Genomic DNA, 25,103 nt, shown 5'->3' on the forward strand with positions numbered 1-25,103 from the left:
ATGACAGTGGCAGTTGTCAGCTCTAGATTTCTCTTACTGCAGCTTTCTGGACTGTATACATGGGTGTAGCTAAGCTGAACTTTTTTTTTCTATCAATATCCAATACAACAAACAACCTGGGAATGTACTTGTCAAATCATTCTTATCCTAAAAGGCACAGAGAGAGAGTCTTGAAGAATGAGACTAAAAGTGTAGGTGTAGCATGTTTGTGATGAGATTTAATTGTAACGTATTTTTAAAAGAGAACTTTAATATTTTGACAATTTAAAAAAATAAAAACATTTGATTTAAATAAAAATCCATTTTATATTTAAAAAAAAAACGATTGATTTGTATCCACCCTGCTTCCCTTCTATGGTTCATAACCATTTTATACAACTTTTGCAACTATTCTCAGTAGGGATGTTAGCATGTAGTTATTAGATTGTTCTTGAACCCAGGACTTCTCTACATTGCAGTGTTACCAGTTAGCTGTTGGCAAAATCATTCCTGAGACCTCTACATTAGGAAATTGGCACTGAAAACAATTTGACTGCAAGTTTAGAAAGGACCAAAGGGTTCCTGCACTTTTCATGTGCCTTGGTTGAGGTTCTTCATATTTAAGCTAGCAGAGGGAGATTGCAGCAGAATTTAAACTCCTTCCCCTCTAAATGCTCACTAATGTTCCTTATCTGCTTCTTTTAACTATCCAGTTTTTACGTGTTTATAGACTGTTAGTTTTGATTGTTACCTACTAGTTTTCCCTTTGATTGGTTTTCCGTTTGATATTTATATACCCACTGTCTCTTTGTCCCCCCCTCTCATTTTTTCTCTCTCCCCGCTTCCCTTTTCCCCTGTTTAAATTTGGTTCTGGACATCCAACACTCCAGTCATCTGAAGAAGTGGGCTGTGCCAACGAAAGCTCATGGTGCCATCTACATGTTTTGTTAGTCTTTAAAGTGCTACCAGACCATTTGTTGTTTTTTAAGTTTATCCTGTACAAACTAACTCGGCTACTCCTGTGAAGGTTTTAATCCCCTGATACAGTCAGACAGTATGGGAATTGTTTAGAATAGCAGACTCTCTCACAACAGGAAGGCCAGGGAATGAGGAGGCTTGACACTAACCACGTGAGAGTCTGGGTTGGTGAAGTGACAGCATGCTTTTCTTCCCATTCCTCAGCCAGAGGAGGATGCTGGGAGAGGGCTTTGAATTTATCAAAATCCACAATTAACAAATCTATGGAACATCACTTACCACCCTCGTTCTTTCCAGTAGTGAAGGTGGGGCTTAAAATGTGAGTTACATATCTTATCAAGGTAGTTCTAGTACAGAGTGGTAAACTTTGTCAGTGGACTTCCCACTTCATTTTTGTATCAGCCTGTGGTTAGAAGGTATCTGGTATTTTAAACCATGGTGTAATTATTAGATATTTTTATAGCGCAATTTGTTGTTAGTCTTTCTCTACTAGAGAATTTCTTTACTGCTTAGTATTTCCTTAATCTGCACAATGTGGGCAGACTGTATAGCTTTTTCTTGTGAATTAACTCACACCACACATTCTCTTCTCGTAGAGACGTCTCTTAAGTGGTAAGAACAGTGTATGAATAATTAGATGCAAAACTCTGAATTGTGTTAACAAGCACTGTACATCTCTGTCATTCATGGGAACCATTCTGAAAAGGCATCTCACTGTCTTTTAAACAGTTTGTATCTTGGATTTGGATAAACATTAGTGCCTACTGTCTGTTTTGCAGGCTTATTTGTGGCATTGTAATGTTGGGAAGGTCTGCACTGCTTACTGCTGTACATGGAAGAAGGTAGATTTCTGAAGCTATTTTAGCTTCTTGCATATTTTTGATCACTATCTCACATCCAAGGCTGCGTCTAGACTGGCATGATTTTGCGCAAATACTTTTAACGGAAAAGTTTTTCCATTAAAAGTATTTGCGCAAGAGCGCGTCTATACTGGCATGTGCCTTTGCGCAAAAGATTTGCTTTTGCACAAAAGCATCCGTGCCAGTATAGATGCTCTCTTGTGCAAGAAAGCTCCGATGGCCATTTTAGCCATCGGGCTTTCTTGCGCAAGAAATTAACTTGGCTGTCTACACTGGCCCTCTTGCGCAAGAATACTTGCGCAAGAGGGCTTATCCCTGAGCGGGAGCGTTGGAGTATTTGCGCAAGAACCACTGATTTTGTATAGTACAAAGTCAGTGTTCTTGCGCAAATACTCACGGCCAGTGTAGACAGGCGGCAAGATTTTGTGCAAAAGCTACTGCTTTTGCACAAAATCTTGCCAGTCTAGACGCACCCCAATGTCTTTGGACTTTTTGGTGTTTAATTTGTAAATATTACAAATACATTAGTCTTCAACTTTTCGCTGTAATAAGTTCTTGAAGCCTGTATTATTTTATAGCTTAGAACAGTGTTTCTCAAAGCGTTCCATGAGTCTTCTTTGGGAAAGCTGCTAGTGGGCCCAAGCCACTTTATTTAGTTACTGTATAGATTTTGTAGCCATGGAGCCTTGTGGCTCCCACTGACATTAGTTCACTGTTTCCAGCCAAGGGGACTGTGGGAAATGGTGGCCCATGCTACCCCACTTCCCACTGCTCCCCTGGGCTGGAAACAAAATAGTATTGCATTAAAAACAATAATAATAATAAATGTAATACATATAATTTGATATAATAGATATAACAGATTTTTAGTGTAATTTGTGAATATATTGTAATATGTGCATTTAAATATCAATCATATGCACTTTGGTTTAGTCAGTCCTGCAAAGGTTCAGTGTCTTCCTCTAAAGTTAGAACTGTCAGACAAAGGTAAAATTTATTGTGGTTAATGTTATTGAAATGAAAAATCCTTGCACTAAAGGTAGCAGAATATATATGAAGGGATTAAAACACTTTACATTTAATAATATTTAAAGTCCAAACTGGTGACTGACTATATTTAATTTTGATAAGTTGGTTTCTGGAGCTCATTTTGTCTTTCCTTTTCTGCATGCTGATTTAGTGTGGTTTCTATGGATAAATGTACATTTACCAAATGTGCTTTTTGTCACTGTTAGATTTCCAGCTAGAGACCTATGTGCTTCTACTCATTTCCCAATGAAGTACATCCTGGTCACCGGTGGTGTCATATCTGGCATTGGCAAAGGAATCATTGCAAGCAGCATTGGCACCATATTGAAATCATGTGGTCTACGAGTCACTGCAATCAAAATTGATCCTTATATTAACATAGATGCTGGAACCTTCTCACCATATGAGCATGGTAGGGTGATGCTGTTTCTTTCTGCATGCATAAATTAAATTAAGTTTTATTTTCATAAACAGGATTTAAATTTATAATGTTTTTAAAAAATTATAGATCTTTACTATAATGCCATCTTATTCATCTATGTGACAGTGCAGTATTGCTTCTTACTAATACTTTCAAGTGCATTGCCATTTATTTTATATAACTCAGGTGAAAGGGATTCTACCGCTTTTGCTGGTAAATTATTCCACAATCTAATAGACTGCACTGTTGGGAATTTTTCCTTGATATTCACTTTGCCCGATCTTTGTCTCAACTTGATAGGTAAGGCATTTGATAAAGTGCTCTCCAAAAATTTTGTTTGCAAAACTAATTCATATTCATTTTCTTATGAACGCTATCACCCAGAGTGAAAGCTAGATAACAAAATGAAATGACACACAAAATGGGGATACGTAGCTATGGACTGCTGGAAATATTACTGCTAAATGAGATTTTATTTATTGGCATCAGTAGTGAATGATACATGGTAAGGTTAAACAAAAATTAATTCAATTCAGATTTTACTTAATTTGAAAGGGGTGCAAACATCTGCAGAAACAGAGAAATAACATAAAAGGATCTAAAGAGTTTGGAAACAACAATATAAGAATCTGCTTGGAAATACAAACTATTGTACAATCCAAGAAACAAATCTGAACACATATTTAGAGGGAGAGAACCACCTGGAAAGCGGTGATGCCATAAACTCAGTTAGCTATGTTTTCATAATGCAGTATAGTGACAAAAAGTGGCCAATGGAATTTTAGGCTGCTCTGCCAGAGGCATCATATCACGGAGGTGATAAGGACTCTTTAACATAGGTGAGATAGTAGCTACAATGTGAAATCAAAATCAGTGGGATTACACATGTGTAACAGGTCAAAATTTGACCCCTGTGCCAAAGTACCTTCTCTGACTCACTGAGCTTAGCACTTCCTTCTTTGACAGTGGTGGGGCGTGGAGTAAATCAGCCCCATTCTGGATATAGTTTGTCTTCCCACTCTGTGTTTATAAATATTTTCAAGGTAGGTCTTGGGGCAGGTTTGAGACAAAAGAGACAAAATCATCAACACAAAATAGAGGAGAATACCTTTTCCTGCCACCCCACTCTTTGGAGATATTGGGGGGATTTTCCTTTTATTGGTCCTCCTGGGGTATTAATCCTTCCCCTATACTGTCCCTCAGATTTGGTAGTTTCCCTTGTAGGGAGTAGAACAGTCTCTCAACATGGAGAAACCTCTCTCCCTACTGACCCTAGCCTTGTCTCTCCTCCCCCTCTTTCACCAAAGGGGGAGCTTTTTAAAAGTCTTAGGCCTGAGGTAATACTTTTTCAGCTTTTAGGAAAAAGGGCCTTTACTATTTTAGGACTAACAGACTTGCCTTCCAACACTCTCCTGAACAGTCCAGCCTGACTTTGTGAGACCATTCATTTTGTTCTCAGCACCTCAGTACCAAGTGTCTGTCAACAAATTGGAGGCTATTTGAACAATCCTCCACCCAGTCCCCCAACACCCAGGAGCCAGCCAGGTGTCTTGGACTAGTGTGGAGATCATGGACCTCATTGAGGTTTTGGGGAAGGCCCCCAATGTCCATAATCTCTGCACTAGATGGAGGAACGCAGACGTCTACGGCCGCATAGCTGCCACCATGGCCAGAAAGGCCACAGGTGCACGCCTGAAAATGAAAGAGCTGCGGCAGGGGTATGCCAGGGCCACTCGGGGCAGTTCCTCAGCAGAGGCAGACACCTGCCCCTACTTCGAGGCACTGGACCGCATCCTGGGGGGCAGGACGGTCTGTGCCACCCTGGAGTGCAGCGAGCCGGGACTAGAGTGCCCTGATCAGGGTGCAGAGGAGGAGCCGCCACGGAGTGTGCCACACCGTCCGGACCCCCGAGCTGTCACACCACGTAAGTGCCATCACTGCAGGATTTTCCTCTTTTGCAGGCCAGTGCTCCTTTGCTTTGGGAGAATAAATAGAGCCCAGAAGTATAAAGTTGATCCTCAGTTGTTCCTCTTTGCTCCTAAAATGAAGGGCATTGAAGGGTGTGTGTACAAAGATTTTTGTGTCAGAAGAGATGGGCTCTATATTTGAGAAAGAGATCTGAGGCTGGAAAAGACACTTGAACTCCATTCCTGACCAGCACCTGGTAAAAGGGAAATCTATGATGAAAAGGGATAAAGTCCACCTTACTCCCAAAGTGAAGAAGGAGCAGTGCTCCAAATTACCCCACAACAAACCAAATGTAGCCCACCAAAGAGACCTCAGGCCTAAAAGGGGCATGGAGGGTGTCAGAGGAGAATGGTAGAACTCTCCATTAGAATCATGGTCAGCTGCACAAGCATCACTGGGTATGTTGACACTGCAGCGGGGAATTTGCCTCTCAGCCTGGTTATACAGACAAACATTAGCTCTGCTTGAGCTAACGGACTAAAACTAGCAGCATGAACATTGTGACATGGGCAGTGACAAGTACAAGGCATTTGAATAGAAGCCCACATGGTCCCCACTTTTGCATACTTGGGTGGCTAGCCTGTGCCATCAATTGAGTTGCAATAGTCACACTGCTACTTTTAGAATGCTAGCTTAAGTGGAGCAGACATGTTTCTGTCAACCCAGGCTGGGAGGCATGCCTCCAGCTGCAGGGCTTGTGCAGCTGACCATGGTCCTGATGGTCTCTGTGGCAGCAGAGGGGAAAAGAGATTCTACGAGGAGTCAGGTTCATCAGTGACTGCATCTGTCCCCTGAATCAGCCAATGCATAAAAGGAAAACATTTTCAAAGGGCAGTTAGATGCCCAACTCCCACTGATGACCAATAAGAATTGGGAACTTAACTCTCATTTGAGCCTTTGAAAAATCTTCCTCAAGAATTGCACTAGCTCCTACAAGACCTGTAACCTCTTCAGGGTCAGACTATGTAGGACTTTTGTAAAAATTGTAAAGTTTTCCAAGAGCTAATTGAGTTTTCAGACACATCAGCTTTTGAGGACTTCATTAGCTGTTGGAAATTATTAAAATATTTGCTACCGGTGTGCATGCTCTCACACAGAGAGGGCTGTCGCTCATGCATCCAGTGCAGTTTTGAGTATCTTGGTTGATCCGTATAAACTCTGGAATGAAATAACTAGACTTCCAGAAAATACTGAAAATCACACTATTTCATTGCCTGGAAAATGGGCTTGGTGATCTAACAGGCTTTTTTATCTATAACTTCTCTGATACTATGAATAAATGTAATGTTACTTGGCCAACCTATATTTGAATTACAACATTTTTAAAAAGATGATAGACCTTTCCAAGAGCTAATTTTCAAAGAGTTTGCTAAAATGTTCTCTGGCAGGAGGCCATATGTAATAAATTTCAGACAGAAAGGAGTCTTTCTGAGAAAGATAGAGGTGAAGGTCAAAATTGGGTTTATAATAGAAAACTCATTTATAGTCTTAACTATACAGACCCTTTCTCAGTTTCACGATAAGACAGACCTTTACCACTTCCATTCTTGTCAGACTGACAGCTTCAGAAGTTATAGCCTGTGGTGTGAATGTCTTTTGGGTGGTTAGTATAGTGGAGAACTGGAGAAAATCTAATTGATTGCTAAAATATTTCCAGCTGTTCTTAAAGTTAAAGGGTACTCTGGTATCTATTTAAAATAAGAAGGAGTTTATTCACCACAGGAATCAAATTCAGAACTGGATCCTGTCACTTTCAAAGTCTAGAATGCAGGTTCTTTGAAGAACTGAACTGTTGCTTTTTAAGCCAGAGGGAGATATGACTTATGGAGTACCAGAGCAATACTTGAAAAGGTACAGCTGAGACATTGATGCAAGAAGCAGCCTAGTCCAATAGATAGGAACAGGACTGGGACTTAAGGAGAACTGGATTATGTTCCTAGCTTTGCTATTGTCTTACTGAGTGACTTTAAGTATGTTGCCTGATCTAATGATTGTGTATTAATCATACTGATCTATTACAAATCCCAGTAATGTTCTCTGGGTTGGGAGGGCCCTGGCTCATGATCAGACCCAGAAGCATGAGAATTATCACAATGATGAGAACCCTGCTGAGCACAGCAAAGAAATGCACACTTCAGAAAGGCCTTCTACTTTTGTTGCATTTTTATTAGCACTATTAACAATATCACAAACACTTCAAACCCAACAAAGAGGATAAAAATAATATAAAATGAATGTCTGAGCATCCCGTATGCTTACACTGTCTCTTGACAAACAACCCAAAATCATCCTCATCATCCTCATTGTAATCTTTACCAGCAGTCATCATCTTGGCCTCTGGCAAGGAACACAGGCTGCAGTGCAGCTTTTGTGTGTTAAGCTGATTCCCACTGTGCCTAATGCATATTCAGTTGGAGTCTCAGCCCTTTTTTATCTGTATTTCTTTTCTTCCATAAGTTACTAGGCCTTTGAACATAGCAAATTCGTCAGTTAGTGACTATGGCATTCTTGTGGAAGGATATCTCCTGATGCTCCTTAAAATATCTAAAGCCCCAGTGCAAATGGACATCTTGTGATTACCTGCCAATGGTTTAATCATATTTGCTTATTACACCATTCTGTCTTGTGATACCTTATGATCTAGGGTTACTCCTGATTCACTTTTGCACCTTAGGCCTAGGGTGGTTTAGCTAAGCCAGGGAGGGTGGGTGTCTCACAGTATATTTTTGGTGGTCTCAGAGTATGGCCATCAATTCTTGCTGGTATTATGAAAATATTTAACTTTAGGAAAAACAAATAAATATGCACACGTCCATCTCCAAACCATTGTCATTTATTTATGTAGTAGGAAGGCAGTAGGAAGTAGAGCTCCCCCTTCAGTGCACCCAGCCTTCACTTCTGTTTTTGTGCTCAGAGTGTGTCATGGAATGGGAGCCCTTCACCCTGTCAGGAAGCTGCCAAGCCTAGAGGCAGCCCTGAGCTACTGCAATAACTATAGCACATGTAAACAGTCAGTTGTGGCCCCAGGCAGGGGAAGTGCTGACTAATCTCTCTGTTTCTGCCTGCCCTGGCTCTTCAGTGAGAACCTGATCTGGGGACTGTGAGTTGGGAACTCACTGGCCACTTATGGAGTCCTAGACTGCCCCTGCCTGGGCCAGGTAGGTTACAAAGGAGTGCTCCAGTGACCTAATACCGCAGCTGCCTCCACTGACAAGAGCCACCTCCAGCGCTGTGTACACCAGTCTCACATGTCTCCAGAGGTGCTGTTTGGCACCTATGAGGAGGCTGTGTGGTGCAGTGGGCTGAGCCCTGGTGGTGGCACTAGTGCAGACACCAAGGCAGTGCATCTCATTGCCCTCGGTAACAGCTATTCAGGAGCAGCATCTGAATGCTGCAAGGAGGGGACGCTGCTTTTTCTCTTCCAATCTCAACCCATGCTTTGGAGGTTGTCATGGCCACAAAAAAATCCACTTGTGGCTGCATATGGCCACCTTTCCCTTCTTTGAAAATTGCTGAGCTAAGCTATTGTCTTGCAGGCCTTGAGGCTTTAGGCACATTGCATTACTGCCTTAATTTATGCCTATGTCTTACCTACCAATACCTATAGGCTATAAGTAAATTGTTTTTGAATACGTTTCAAATATGAGTACCTCACGTTAATTTGGATCTAAGTCCCTATTTGTTCATCTCTGAAATTCAAATCACTTGTTTAGATGCACATTTTTGGCTAATTTTGAGAAATTGTGTCTCATTTGTAAATTGGTGATACTCTTAGCTATCTTCATGGGTGAAAAGCAAAAGACTCTAAGGCTATGTCTACATTGCAGGCTTTTGCCGGTAGAGAGTATGCTAATGAAGCGCTCATTAGCATTTGTCACACTGCCATTTGCATATTCTCTTGCTGTGGTTTTTGCACAAGAGGTTTTGCGCAAAAACAAGCAGCGTAGACGTGTCCATCTTGCACAAAAAAATCGGCAGAGAATATGCAAATTACAGCATGACAAATGCTAATGAGCACTTCATTAGCATACTCTCTACCGGCAAAAGCCTGTAGTGTAGACATATCCTAGGAGTTATTTGTTTTATGTTATATTTGACAAGATATTTTTCAGGTAATTCAGTAACAATATTGCTAGTCTATACTTTAGCTTTAAAGCAGTCTTAGTGAGCATTTCTAGTCTATAATTCTAGAAAACTTATACCTCATAAATATCAAGTTGTGCTATTTGTTACGTGACTAACTGGAAATTTTCACTAGCGATATTCATTTAAATAAAAAAGTAGCTAAGTAAGTAAACAAATGTTCATTCATTATAAAGAAAAAGAAAATCCTGTTTCAGATATAACAAGCTATAACTATAACAAGCAGTTCAGTAAAATTATTACAAAAGGTGATGATAAAAATTCCTTTGCTGTATGCGGATTAGTATATTTTAATAAAGATTTCATTGTGTGCCTAAATACCTAAATACATACCACTGTTTTAACAATAGATCATATAATGGCTCATATCAGATAAAAGTTGTCTATTTTTTTACTTGTTGCTGATAATAATAATATAATAGCACTCACAATCTTCAAAATGCTTTACAAACATTAATTAAGCCTGTTTGCATTACTGAAGCATATTACTGGAAGCTGTTGTAAATTTTCAGTACGTGAATTTTAAAATGAGAGGGCCAGATTTTGCACTAGATTATGTTCATGTAATTCTGTGTCCTGCACTGATGTTGTACAATTTAACTGAAGGTAGAATTTTGCCCTCATATTTATTAAGATAGAAATTATTATTAGATTTTTTATTCATTAGTAATTTTAAAAGAATATCAGCAATTATTTTATGGACTAATCTCTTGCCATATAGATTTTAAACCACATTAATATTTGAATTAAACAGGTGACAAAAAGCATCCACATAAAATGAACTCCTATGGTTTTAAAAACTTATGAAGTAAAAAAGTATATTTAAAAAGGAAAAATAAAAGAAATAAAAAGGAAAAATATCCTGATCCAGGGCTAAGATTTTGTAGGCTACATTTTAGCTTAGCCTATGCAGTGGAGCTGCCTAGCTGTACTTCTTGTATTATTCGCTTAAGCCTTGAGTCAGTATTCATCAGGTTTACTTCTCATAGCTTGCATTAGTGAAGAAAATGGGCCATTAATTCAAAACTGGATGTAAAAAACAATGTCTAAATATATTTATATGTAAATAGAATTAAAACAGTTATGTAGCTTCTTGTTTCCCATCTTATGTGTGTCCAGGTTAATTTATATATGGCATTGTGGTTCCAGTAAATGTTTAGACTTTTTCAGATGACTGAAATATATAAATTTGTCCTTTTTCCTTGTCTCAGTGTCATCTAACAAGAGACAGAAAGGCATATTTCAGTGCTTTAGATCATATGATAGACTACCTTATTCAATCCCCAAAACATTTGCTCTCTTTAAAAGGTCTGAACCAATGCTCATTGAGATCAATGGAAAAAAATCTCCCTGATTTGAATAGGTATTGAGTCAGCTTCTAAAAAAGTAGTCTGTGTAGTCTGGAAATATGCCAGTTTTTCCCCATTAGTACAGTATAACAGATTGCAAGTCTTCCTCAGAGTTTGCAGAGTAGCCTTTTGTATCAATTAAGTCTTACAAGTAACCTCCTGGCAGACATAGAAGGATAGGTCTCTGATCAAAACACTGTCAGCAATGTAATTGTAGCTAGCTGAACCTACAGGTCAGGGTTCCCAGATTACTCTTTTTATGGTTCCCAATTAGCCAAAGTTTCCTCATTCTTTATTTTCAAAGAGTCTGTTATTGACAGTGGTGAACATATTCAGTTCCCTATGACTCTTAAATGGCAAATTAATAGCTCACTGGAGGAATTTAATACCTCACAAGATCAGATTGTAAATCATCTATTCAGTGCATTTTCTTTCATTATTTGTTCCAAGAGGCTGTCGTATCCTGATGGGCACATTTTTACATTGCAACTGTGTATTTACACATTCTAAGGGTACGTCTAGACTACAGGGTTTTGTTGACGGAAGTTTTGTCGACAGATACTGTCGACAAAACTTCTGTCGACATAGAGCGTCTAGACACATTCAATTCTGTCGACAAAGCAAGCTGCTTTGTCGACAAAACCCTGTAGTCTAGACGCAACCCTACAGGCAATAACACCTTCTGTCGACAGAACTCTGTCGACAGAACTCTGTCGACAGAAGGTGTTATGCCTCGTAAAATGAGGTTTACCAGCGTCGACAAAACTGCTGAGTTCTGTCGACGTTATGTCGACAGAACTCAGTGGTAGTGTAGACGCAGGTATAGTTTTATCGACAAAAGTCCACTTTAAAAGTCTAGGCACACCCTAAGAGATTATGTTAAGAAGATTCTGTCTTCGTTTCTGCAAGATGAATCCATTAAATTATCCAGCCATTGATGTGTAAGAGTTAGGCTTTTCCTCAGGTACTTTTCAGTTCTGCCAAAGCACTTTCCTATCAGATTTCATATGGAGCCATATTGGAGGCAACAGGTGTGATTCCCTCACCGAATGATAAAAGTTACTGTTTAAAAGAGGCAATTTTAGAGGTAGAAAAATATCACTGGGCTTGATCCAAAGTTCTATGGCTTCAATGGAAACAGTCCACTGACTTCCGTGGCCTCTAGCTGTGAGTAGGATGAGCCAGGTATTTATGATGAAACAAATAAATCAAAACTAGGGTTAAAATGTTCAAAACTTATTAAGTAACTCATGCAAATTTTACCCCAGTGTGAGCCCAAGATAACTGAAACAGCATGCTGTAGTTCATGGTACTTATTTATACTGCACCTTTACTAAAATGTATTTATTATGTTTGCAAAATTTCCGTCATTTATTTAGTAATTTGTAATCATTACATTGCTTTCCTGTGTGTTAATGTAGGAGGAAACTGAGTGCAGTTTATATTTTATTTTTTCATTTTCTTTTTCAGGTGAAGTTTTTGTACTAAATGATGGTGGAGAAGTTGACTTAGATTTGGGAAATTATGAAAGATTCTTGGACATTAACCTATATAAAGATAACAACATCACTACTGGAAAGATTTATCAACATGTAATCAATAAAGAAAGACATGGAGATTACTTGGGAAAAACAGTTCAAGGTGCTTTTATATCATTTAAATTCATGCAAATATTTTGAGTGTCGAATAAAGACTATTTAGAACAATTACATAAGTAACTTTTATTCACTCGGAGGGATATTGATATATTTGCATTATTGGGTGCACACTTCACACACTTTTCTGTATTTATCACAATTTTGCAGATACATTGCCAACTGAAATTATAGCTTAATTTAGGTCAAGAACCGTTTGAATACAGTAGGAAAGTGTGCTGAAGCTGCCATGTCTTCTAGTTGAGCACATTATTCTGTCCTCTAGTTAGTCCATGCGGAGTTTGCTTCCCATTTGTATTCCAGTAATCAAATATTACTTGCATATGTGTTTGCTAGGGCTGTCAAGCAATTACAAAATTTAATCACGATTAATCATGTGTTCTTCCCCTTTGAAATGCCATGGCAGTGTTTCAGTGGGGTAGTACTGCATGGAGCCTGGGATCAGCTAGAGTCCCCAGCTGACCCCAGGCTCCATGCAGCACTGCCCCTTTGAAGTGTGGGGGTAGCGTTTCCATGGGGAAGTGCAAGGCAGAGCCTGGGGTCAGCTGGAGTCCCCAGCTGCCCCAGGGCTCTATGCAGCGCTGTCCCTTTGAAGCACCACAGTGGTGTATCAAAGGGGCGGCACAACACGGAGCCAATGATCAGCTGGAGTGCCCAGCTGATCCCGGGCTCCGCGTTGCACTGCCTCTTGGAAACGCCACCCTGGTGCCTCAAAGGAGCAGCACATTAGGAGTGCCCAGCTGATCCCCGGTAGGAAAAGACTAGTCGATTCACCCCCGTCTTTTGCTGACTTTAGATATATAATGGAAGCAGCAAAGGAGGAAGAGAGGGGTAATTGAAAGTGGCAGCACCTCACAGCTGTGTGGCGCTGCCGCTTTGAAACCCCAAGGCGGTGTTTCAAAGGGGCAGCCATGGAGCCTGGGGTCAGCTGGGGATTCCCCGCTGATGGAGGACTCCAGCGTGGCATTGCCCCAGAACCCAGGGTCAGCTGGGGTGTTCCCAGCTGACCCAAGGCTCCACTGCCCCTTTGAAACACGTGGAGACGGCATTTCTAAGAGGATGCCGCCACACAGCTGATCCCCAGCTCTGCTGTGAGGTGTCTGCCCCTTTGAAACTCCATCTCTGTGCATTTCAAAGGGGCAGTTGAGCCTGGGGTCAGCTGGGGAGTCCCCAGCTGAGCCTGGGCTCCGTGCTGTGCTGCCCCTTTGAAGTGCTACAATGTCACTTCAAAGGTGCAGCACAGGATTAATGCCTGAAATTAACACGTTAAAAAATTTAACGGTTAATCCTGGACTGCATTAATCGCAGGCGTTAACTCATGTCAATTGACAGCCCTAGTGTTTGCATCTATAAATATTCAGGAACATCCTTTGAAATTTGCGAAGTGGTGGCATGCTCATCCATTCAGATTTTGGAGGGGGCATACCACATTGAGCAGCAGCTCTTTGCTGCCTTAAGTCAACCCTTCTTTTTTGTCACCAAGATGTAGCCATACTTCAGTCTTCTGGAGGGACTTCTGCAGACTCAAAGAAAGGAGTAACTTGCTATGGGTCTGCTGTTGCCCTTTTTCATCTCCCCCAGCTCTATTATTGCACTGAGGTTTTTTTTCCTCTAAGTGGGAGCAATATGAGGTTCTACACTATGAAATGCTTTCTTTTCTCATTTTGCCTTGCAGTTGTTCCACATATTACTGATGCTGTTCAAGAATGGGTGATGAATCAGGCAAAGGTTCCTGTGGACGGTGACAAGAAAGAACCACAAATATGTGTCATTGAGGCAAGTAAAACATTTCTCATCTTGCAGGTGTAATCCATGGGATTGGTTATGTGTTATGAATAAATAGAGCTTCTTCTTCCAGTGATTGCTCATGTGCATTCCAATTAGGTGTGTGTGTGCAGTGTGCACGCGGTGTCGGAAGTTTTTCCCTCAGCAGTACCCTTAGGGCCAGCGGGGAGCCTCCTGGAGTGGCATTGGTATATCGGCCCATATATACCCCTGCTGGCCCCCTCACCCACTCAGTTCCTTCTTACCGCCGTGACGATCGTTGGAACAACCCTCAGCTCGTCTAGCGATAGTTGTCTTCTGTATTGTTCTCTGTTTCTTCAGTTAGCTTAAGTACTTGTAGTTAAGTTAAAAATGTTTTTGTTGTTCTTTGTTGTTTTTGTTGCTGTGTCCTGCTGTGGCGCGCCGTGTACCCATGGCAGAAAATGCCTGGCCCGCAAGGCTTTAAGTCCTGCAAAAAGTGCCACAAACGTATACCCCAGGGCGACCCTCATTCCTCGTGTTTAAAGTGCTTGGGAGAGACGCACCTCACTGAAGCCTGCAAAATTTGCAAAGCATTCAAGCCGTGAATGAAACACGAGAGAGAATTGCGTCTTAAGATCATCCTTATGGAGGCAGTGTCGGTGTGGGACTCCCCTCTGCACAGTGCCTCACTGGAACTGAAGAGACCTCGACACTGGTCTCAGTCTCTGGCACCGCAGAAGAGGAGGAGGCCTAACAGCGGATGGTCCCCTGCTAGGCACACGCCCTCCATGCGTCCTGCAATGGGGCACGTGGCGCCGGCCAGTCTGGAGCCCAGACCTTCCAGGTCAGGCAGACCTTCCTCCCAGCGTAGGGAGCCGAGCCCCTTGGAGGACTTTCTCGAACCCTCCACACCGGAGGCCTTAGAAGCGGCAAGGGTGCTCATAGTCTCTTCCCCCTCACTGCCCCCTACTCTAATGCCTTCCAGGCAACGTGGGACGTCCTGGCACCGGCTGTCAAACAGCCTGAGACCACGGCACTGGAGACGTGGGCCCACTGCCTTCCCCTCCTGGCTCCACTGGCACCGACCAGCGGTGCATCCCTACCTGCAGTGCCCCATCAGGACGTGGCACCGGATACACCGCGGTATTATACCCTGGCACCAGCTCACAGCATTCCAGCACCTACCTCTGCACCGGATGTCTGCACTGTCGTCTTGGCACCGTGGGAAGCCGGAATCTATGGTCAGGCATGTAACCGCTCCGCAGGTGTCTGCTTCAGCTTCTCCCTGGTCTGCCTTGGAGTACACGTCTAACTCTGAGGCGGAATCCACCTGCTCTTCTCGGGGCTCCTGGTCCCAGTTGCGACACCGCTCCCATTTGCAGCACCGCTCCTGGCACCATAGTTCCCCTCGTCAATACCAGCAGCAGTGGACACAACCAGTCCCGGTACCGGTGCTCCAGCAATCGTGGCCTCCTAAACTTCTGGCCCAGTGGCCATTTTGGACTCCTTGAGCGTATCACCAAGCCCAGGGAAATCCTCCTTCCAGGTTGGCTTCAGTCACATCAGGTCCTCGGGCCCCTCCCTTGGTGACCCCACTGGTCAGATCGCCAACCTCTGGCCAGTCACTGCCTCCCAGCCAGCAGTGTCCTGGTCCTTCGGGGAGTGTGGCTCCGGTGAGCCAACCTCCCCCACCCTTGTCCACTGGCACGCAGTAGGATCTGGCACTTTCAGGGGTATCTGTCGGAGAAGTTCAAAAGGGATCATCGTCCTCCTCCCCTGATGAGGCTCTGGGAGACCCTGGATCATCCATGGCCTCTATGGACACCAGGGCCCACCAAGACCTCCTCCAATGTCTGGCCCAAAGTTTGAGAGTCCAGACGGAAAGGGTGTCCTATGACTCCGATCCCACAGTGGATATCCTCTACAGGGATGCTCCCTCTAGAGTGGCCCTCCCAATTAACAAAACTGTGGCCAAGATCTCCATAGCCTTGTGGCAGACTCCCGCGTCCATCCGCCCTACGGATAAGTGGGCTGAACGGAGATACTTTGTTCCCCAGGAAGGTAATGAGCATCTTTTTTCCCACCCTCCACCGGGCTCTCTTGTGGTACAAGCTGTGAATCAGAGAGAGAGACAAGGTCAACCCGCCGTTGTCCCTAAGAACAGGGAGGCTAAGAAAACTGACCTGCTAGGCTGAAACGTCTACGCGCCCGGTGGTATCCAGTACCGCATTACAAACCAACAGATCCTCTTGTCCTGGCATGCTTTTAACACCTGGGCATCGATAGACAAATTCATGGACCTACTTCCCCGAGACTCCCGTGCAGAATTCAAAGCTCTCCACGAGGAGGGGAGAACGATTTCCAGGGCGGCTCTCCAGGCGGCTCTAGACGTGGCGGATGCTGCTGCCCAAGTAATGGCCTCCGGGGTGGTCTTACACCGCAGCTCCTGGCTACAGGGTTCTGAGGTTCCCCTAGAGCTCCAGAACACCATACAAGACCTCCTTTTTGAAGGCCCCTCGCTCTTTTCTGAGCAAACTGACCAGAGGCTCCATGGCCTGAAAGACACCCATGCTACCCTAAAATCATTGGGCATGCACACCCTGTCCACCCTGAGGCTCCCCTCCCTATTAGGAATGTTTCTAGAGCACCTCCCCAGGGTCCGTGTACCGACTTCTCCCGCTGTAGGAGTAGAAGTGGTAATGGCAGGAACAACAGGCGTCACCCTTGCCTGACCCCTGATCACAACCAGGGACCCCCCAACAAACCTTCCAGTCCCCATCAGGGCTTTTGATGGGACCTACAAGGGCAACCTTCCAGTCTCCCCATTTCTCTTCTGGGACCGTTTATCCCATTTTACCCCAGCCTGGCGGTCGGTCACTTCGGACCACTGGGTGCTTGAGATAGTGGAAAGGGGTTATGTAATCCCTTTCCACTCCCTTCCCAATTCCCTATCCTGTCCCTTTTCAGAGATCCGTCTCACGAGCCTCTGCTTCAAGAGGAAGTCCGACATCTCCTTATCATAGGGGCAGTAGAACGCGTTCCCCCTGAGTTTCGAGGGATGGGGTTCTATTCCCGCTACTTTCTGGTCCCGAAAGCCAAAGGGGGCCTGTGTTCCATCCTGGACCTAAGAGCCCTCAACTCCTTCATCGCCAAAGAAAGTTCAAAATGGTAACATTGGCGTCCATAATGCCCTCACTTGCCCTAGACTTAAAAGACGCTTACTTTCACATTTCCTTTGCCCCCCACCACCGCAAATTCCTCAGATTTTCTGTGGGCCTGGACCACTACCAATTCACGGCCCTACCATTTGGTACTTCCACGGCCCCTCGGGTCTTGACCAAGTGCATGGCCGGTACCGTCCGCCCGCCTTGTCACGGATGCCTCAGACACCAGTTGGGGAGCCCACCTGGGAGACCTCCACACACAAGGTATGTGGTCTACAGATGAGATCTCCCGGCATGTCAACATCAGGGAGCTCTGGGCAGTCTGACTGGCTTGTGCGGTTTTCCTTCCCCACCTCAGGGGTAAGTCTGTTGTCATCCTATCGGACAACACAACAGTGCTGGCATATATAAACAAGCGAGGTGGGGCTCATTCCCCTAGCCTGTGCTTGGAGGCAATTCACCATCGGGGCGGATATCCACCCAAAGGCCTTGTACCTCCCGGTCTCTCAAAACATCCTGGCGGACAAACTGAGCAGGTCCTTTGGAGGACACAAATGGTCTTTGAATGGGATGTAGCCCAATCTGTCTTCCATGCGTGGGGGTCTCCCCATCTGGACCTCTTCGCTACAGGGCAGAACAGGAAGTGCCACCGATTTTGCTCCCTCATGGGACAGGGATGGGGCTCACTGGGAGATGCTCTCCTTCTCCCCTGGCCGCAGGCAGGGCCGGCTTTAGGAAGTGCCGGGCCCAATTCGAACCGTTTTGGTGCCCCCCTCTCCCCCCCGGATTTTTTTTGTTGAGCAAAAAAAAAAAAACCACACACCCACAACCACACACAAACACACAAATATCACATCAAGTAGATCTGATCAAAATGTATATCTATATAACTGAACATTTAAAAAAAATGCAATCCTTTATTATGCAAAATTTTACACAAAATTAAATCAGTTGCCTTATATGTAGGTCAAATATTTTCAATTGCAAACTATCCGATTTTTTCAATAAAGTTTAAAGTTTGATTTTTAAAAAGTTACCAGAGAGCGTTGCAGTTTTCTGTTACATTGATTTACTTTTTAAATAGCAAAAGTGGTCAAATTATGGTCCTTAGTGATTTCAGCACCAATGATTTCACTAGGTAATATGGTACCTTACCACCATTGCCTCCTTTGCACTGCCCTTCAACACACTGCCTGCATGCTGAGTCCGAGGTCAGTCTACACAAGATTTTATCAATGATTTTTGCTCAAGCGATTACTGAGACAAGACAAGGACTCTATTGATTCTAGTCAGCTCTGCCTTTAAACACTGGATGGAAAGTGTCAGATATAATTGAGGACTTCCAAATAGACTCTACACCACCAGAAATAAAACCTGTTTCCATCTTCTGTGACTTTCAGTTAGATGTGACTCACTATCCTCTGCTTAGTGATCAAGTTATGGTAGACCCTAAGCCAGGTCATATTAAGTTCAGGTCTTTTAATCCTACAATATGGATAACATTTCATTCTCCCAGCTCCAAGTCTTAAGTGAATTTCAACCCAAAAGAGCCAAAATTGATCACCTTGAGACAGCAAGTGTGTCTACTGATCTCTGTGGCAAAGTAAGTTGTCTATATAAATAAGGCCTACTCCTGAAGCTTTTTCCTACAGTTGATTAACAGATGGCAGTAGATAGCTCATTCATACCACTGGCTGAAAATAGTTAGTCACCCTGACCAGTCATTAACCATAGTCATGGACTCACCCTACTCTCCATTGTCTCTGTGATTCTCTGATGACCTGTGACAAAAAAAGAGGGTGGAAAGGAAAACTGAAGGGAGAGACCTCTCTAAATTCACCAATCAAAGAGCAATATTGCCAACCCAAAAATCACAAGGAACACCTACACAAAGTTATGAGACTGGTCTACAAATCTTAAGATTTAAAAAAAAATAAAACGTTGGATTTTATCGGCCTTTTGTTTCTTGAGTATTTAGGGTTTATGTTTTAAAGCTTTCCTTCTTAGCTGTAAGGCCCAGAAGTAGAGAGAACTTTATTTTAAATGAAAGCTGAGATTCCTACATAATCAATTGACTCCGGGCCTTTAGAAAAACACCAAATGTTTTGAAACTCATGATAAAACAATGGAGGAATTCTTGTGAGCCCATGCTTTGCTCACAGTATAAATGAAAAAAACAAAACCATATCTTCTCCACTAAACATCATAATGAGATACTGCAAATGGTGAACTGAATTCAACAGCTCCTGATATGAACAGCTATCAACGTAGTTTTTCATATTTGAGATGGTTACCAGGAATCATACATGACAATAGGAAATCTTTCCACTCTCAAGTCAGCATATTCACAAAGCACCTATAATTTTGATCCATGCATTTATTGGATAGTGAAAGAGAAAGGAGGGGAATTAGTGTAGATAAATGTTCAAATTTAAAAAAAAAAAAAAGTCTGAAGGAATTAGGACTGGGCTCCTACATCTCACGTTCAGAACTGACTAAGACACTTATGACCAGATTTTCAAAGGTGTGTAAAGATCAGACAGATATCTTTGAAGATCCGAGTTGGCAACTGTCTCTTTAGGCGCTTAATTACCTTTGAAAATCCACTTAGATTTCCAAGTCCAATTTTCAAAAATGACTTTAGTCACTCAAGTGCTTTTGAAAATTTTAACTGGGGGCCTAAAGAGACAAAAATAGACAAAAGGCAGGAGATATGGTATTCCTTTTAAAAACATGTGACATCTATTTTTAACTAAATTTTATATTATTTTTCTCCCAAGTGCAACTGACCCCTCCGGCCCCCTACGCCACTGCCCTCCCCCGCATATCTGTCATCTTATGCATGTGCAAGATCTGTGAGAGCCATCCCATGAATCTGCAGTTAGTGTCTGTGGCGCCTGCTTTTGGGTGGTGTCTCAATACTGCCACATTCACCTCCAAAGAGGGGGCTTCCCAAAGCAGACCCTTTTTGCAGACCCCCAAGGCATCCACAGGTCCAGTCTTCTTTCAGTGGGCCCACTTCCCAGGGCTCATTGATCTTGGATCTGGCTTCCATCCCCTCTCCAACCCCCATCAGAACTACTATGCCCTCCTAACTGACGAAAAGAATAAATAGGAGGATTGGAAATTAGCCCACCCAGTCTCAGGTCCCCTAGACAGGGAATGAACCATCTACATTAGGCCCCAGCTGGAGTATCATGTCCAGTTCTGGGTATCACCTTTCAGGAAATGAGGAGAAACTGGAGAAAGTCCAGAGAAGATCAACACAAATGATGAAAGGTCTAGAGAACATGAGATATGAGGCAAGACTGAAGAAATTGGCCTTGTTTACCTTGGAAAAGAGAAGACCGAAAAGGGACATGAGAGCAGCTTTCAAGTATCTAAGGGTATGTCTACACTACCACCCTAGTTCGAACTAGGGTGGTAATGTAGGAAACGAGGAGTAATGGTAGTTTGGAATAGGAAGCCTAGTCCGAACTACCTAGTCCATGCCGCGTGGCACGGAGGCCGCACTAGCGGACATTTAAAAATGGCGGCGCCCGGCAAGATGCAAATGGAGCCCGGGAAATTCAAATCCCAGGCTTCATTTGCAACTCCGGTTGCCTACATTACCACCCTAGTTCGAACTAGGGTGGTAGTGTAGACTCCTCTAAAAGAGTATCATAAGAAGGAGAAAAAAAAATTGTTCTGCTTGGCCTCTGAGGTTAGGATGAGAAGCAGTGGGCTTAAATTGCAGATATTTAAGGCCAGGTTAGACAGACACCTGTCAGGGATGAGCTAGGGCAACCCTGCCCAGAAGAGGGTAAACCCAAGGCGAACTGTGATCCCCTTGATCCTGGATTACCTGTTAGACCACAGGCTTCAGGGCCTCTCTTCCTCCTCCATCAAGGTTCACTTGGAGGCCATTTCGGCCTTCCACCCGGGGGAAGGAGGGAAAACTCTGTTTGCTAACCCAATGGTCAACAGGTTTTTGAAAGGGTTGGACAGACTCTACCCACACGTCCTCCAGCCCGTCCCCCAATCTGTCGTATAAGGTGTCTCTCCTGGTTGCCCTCACATCTGCCAGGTGGGCATCGGAACTCAGGGCTCTCATCTTGGATCCCCCCACCCGGTGTTTTTTAAAGACAAGGTTAGGGTCTGCCCCCACCTGGGCTTTCTGCCTAAGGTGGTGTCTTCCTTTCACACCTCCCAGTACATTTTCCTGCTGGTTTTTTACCCCAAGCCGCACGCATCTGGGAAAGAACAGGCTTTACACACTGCTCGCAGGCTGTGTGCGCAGAGCGTTAGCTTTTTACTTAGAAAGGACAAAACCATTCAGCAAGTCACCGCAACTCTTTGTGGCAATCGCTGAATGGGCAAGGAGTCAACCCGTATTCTCGCAGCGGATCTCCTCCTGGATAACTGCTTGTATCAAGGAGTGCTATGCCCTAGCGGGGGTACTGGCTCCACCCATTAGAGCGCACTCCACAAGAGCCGTGGCAGCCTCCACCGCTTTCATGATGCAGATTCCCATCCTGGGCATCTGCAGAGCCGTGACATGGTCCTCTGTCCATACCTTCACCAATCCCTATGTGATAACGCATCAAGCCAGGGAAGACACTGCCCTGGGCAAGGGCAGTCCTCCACTTCTCTATAGCTTCAACATCCGGCCCTCCTCCATAGGTTCTGCTTTGGAGTCACTTAATTGGAATGCACATGAGCAATCACTCGAAGAAGAAAGAACAGTTACTTACCTCGTAACTGTTATTCTTTGAGATGTGTTGCTCATGTCTGTTCCAAATCCCCGCCCGCCGCTCTTTCTCCGGAATATTCCGATAAGAAGGAACTGAGTGGGTGAGGGGGCCATCAGTATATATGGGCCAATATACCGGTGCCACTCCAGGGGGGGCTCCCTGCTGGCCCTAAGGGTACTGCCGAGGGAAAAACTTCTGATGACGCGTGCACGCACACACCTAATTGGAATGGACATGAGCAACACATCTCGAAGAATCAGAGATACGAGGTAAGTAACCGTTCTTTTCTTTTCCTTTCTTGTCTGGTTATATGTCCAACTGAGTTGATATGGATAACAACAACAGAGACACACAAATACTGTATGGCCTTTGGCATTAATGCCCTTGACTTCCATTAGTGTGATTAAATCCTCATGTAGAGCATTCAAATGGGAACTGATTCTCTTATAAGATTAAAGCAACCAGTTGGTGTAAAAAAGTTCTGGTGTCTTTATTTCACCTTTTCTGGGTATTCATAAACCATACACAATGGATTCCAGCTACATACAATGGGTTAACAATATTAAGGAGCGGGACTTAATTTCCTTGATGATCTCAGAAATCATGGTATCATAGTCAGTGAGAATGTAAGAGGTTAACCGTTTTATCAATTAACCAGTAAGCAGTAGGCTTAATTGTCCTGTCTGAAGCAGTCCCCCACCTGTTTAACTATTTTGGTGAGTTTTTGCATCCCTAATAGTAAGTAGAAGAAATCTTCAGATCATAGCTTGCAATCTTCAAACCAAAGATCCTTTGGTGGTGTTTATGATCATGCTTTCAAGGATGTATGTAAGTACTTCTTGATCAAGATCATATGCTAATTATTTTAGTTTTAAGGTCTTGCACATCAGTACAGTACCTCCTGTATAAAAATACTTTGAGATGTATGGTTGAAAAACACTACATAAGTGCTTGGTGATACTATTTATTATCATTCCAGTTTCAATGAAGTTTTTGAAGAAGACATGTCTGGGAATTTGAAGAAAGACCTTTTAAATGGATTTTAAGGCCGGAAAGGACTATTATTATAATCTAGTCAGCATTTCAGCATAATGCAGGATATGGATGCTTATGTATTTCTGTATAAAGGTTATAACTTCTTTTTGAATTATAGCATATCTTTTAGAAGGATATCGATCCTTGATTTTAGCCTTGGGTTTTGGCTTGATCATAAAGATTCCACTATATTTATGAAGTGTACAATATGTATCCAGTATCTCCTTTAAGCTTACCAAGAGCAATAAACAAAAAAGTGCACAGGAATATCCTTACATAAGATGGGACGAGGCTGTTAGTGATTCTTAACCTTGGTATTAAAAAGCTTATTTTTTCTAATTCAAGAAACTTTCTGTAGAGACCAAGAAATACGCAAATACAATTTCAGAGCTTTCTGGTTATAAGTATAATTTATCAATTGTAAATTGTGTGTGTGTATATATGTCAAATATAGTAAGGTCTGTTTTTTTAATTTTACTTGAACAAAAATGTACAGTTATTCGAGAGACCACAAGAGGGCACGTCTGTCCACATTCTGAGATAATTTTTCTTTTAGTCTCTTGTTGGAAGACTGTTTATGTAGTTTCAACCTTTCTATCATAGCTATTACTGAGCACTTATTGAGTATTTTATTCCTTCTATCTTATTGTGGAATAACATGTTTTAATTATATCTGTTTTAGTAGGATGCTAACCTGTCCATGTGCAGTTTATTCCATTGTAGAGCTACGATAATGGTATTAGATGCCCTTCTCACATTTACTTCAGTTATTATTAATTTAGCAAACAGGAAACTAAAAACAGTTTTATTCTTGTTTACCAAAATGCATTGTACAGGCAGTCCCCGGGTTACATGGATCCGACTTACATCAGATCCCTACTTACAAACGGGGTGAGGCAACCCCGCACTAGCTGCTTCCCCCCAGCAGACCAGGGAGACGCGAAGCTAGCGCCCCTCCCCCAGCAGACCAGGGAGATGCGGAGCGGCTTTTCTCAGAAGACACCTCAGCTTGAGAATAAAGGACTGAGGGAAGTGAGGTGTGGGAGAATAAAACTGAGCTCTGGAGAAATGTTTGGCTATGGTTTCCTCTACAATATGTACCAGTTCCGACTTACATACAGATTCAACTTAAGAACAAACCTACAGTCCCTATCTTGTATGTAACCCGGGGACTGCCTGTATATATTGATAACTTCATCCTTGCTATTTCATTGAAGAATATAGTTGTCTCTAAGATATTGAAAACTGTATGTAAAACATATGCATTTTGGTGGTAACATACTTGTTCCAGTGGAAAACTGTGCCCTCGACATTAAAAAGTCAATAAAATTAGCTTTGAAAATGAGTAAAGTTTTCCGCAGAAAGTGGCTGATGTAATGATGCAAGGGCTACTTACAAGATGTGTCTTCAGAACCACATGCCATTCATTCTCCCTCTTACAACATGCACAACTGAGCTGAACATTTAAAATTTTCAAGGCTGACAGAGTAGAAATATATTTTTTTAAATTATCAGAACAGTTGTAAATTCTAGGCCTTCTTTTTCAGCTGGGTGGAACTATCGGAGACATTGAAGGAATGCCATTTGTTGAGGCATTCAGACAGTTCCAGTTCAAGGCAAAAAGAGAAAACTTCTGCAATATCCATGTTAGCCTTGTACCACAGGTAAATTAGCAACATAAAAAAATTTTTAATTTTCAGTTAAGTTTTGCTATGTACTGAATTCTATATTTTTTCAGGGGTTACAGTGCAGGGAGTCAGTGTGTTAAAACTTAAAGAGAGAATAGATGAAATCCTTACTCCACTGAAACCAATGGGAGTTTTGCCATTGATTTCACTGGAGCCCGGATTTCACCCAATATTCTTTCGTAGTCTCCCTTTTAGTATTCCAGGTAGTTGAGTGAAGACTAATAGGCTACGTCTACACTGGCCCCTTTTCCGAAAGGGGCATGTTAATTTTGAAGTAGGAATAAGATCCTCCGGAAAAGGGCGCTTTTTCCGGAGGATCGGGGCCAGTGTAGATGCTCTTTTCCGGCTTTTCTAA

At 42.9% G+C, this 25,103-nt stretch overlaps 1 protein-coding gene across 5 annotated transcripts in view; it reads left to right on the forward strand.

Annotated features, from left to right (window-relative positions):
- CTPS2 (CTP synthase 2) overlaps nt 1–25,103 on the forward strand; it is a 165,363-nt gene that overhangs the window by 9,079 nt on the left and 131,181 nt on the right. For 3 of the 5 annotated variants that reach the window (XM_075914186.2, XM_075914179.2, XM_075914199.2), the window contains 4 exons: nt 3,053–3,258; nt 12,198–12,368; nt 14,058–14,158; nt 24,608–24,724. In XM_075914186.2, the coding sequence (XP_075770301.2) occupies nt 3,093–3,258; nt 12,198–12,368; nt 14,058–14,158; nt 24,608–24,724 (555 nt within the window). In that variant the 5' untranslated portion in view covers nt 3,053–3,092. Of the gene's footprint in view, nt 1–1,736; nt 1,800–3,052; nt 3,259–12,197; nt 12,369–14,057; nt 14,159–24,607; nt 24,725–25,103 lie in introns of all 5 variants that reach the window. The other 2 variants (XM_075914146.2, XM_075914154.2) reach the window with 1 other exon arrangement.

Source organism: Pelodiscus sinensis, chromosome 1 (assembly GCF_052426305.1).
Source record: "Pelodiscus sinensis isolate ZL-2025 chromosome 1, ASM5242630v1, whole genome shotgun sequence".
NCBI classification, from domain to species: domain Eukaryota; kingdom Metazoa; phylum Chordata; order Testudines; family Trionychidae; genus Pelodiscus; species Pelodiscus sinensis.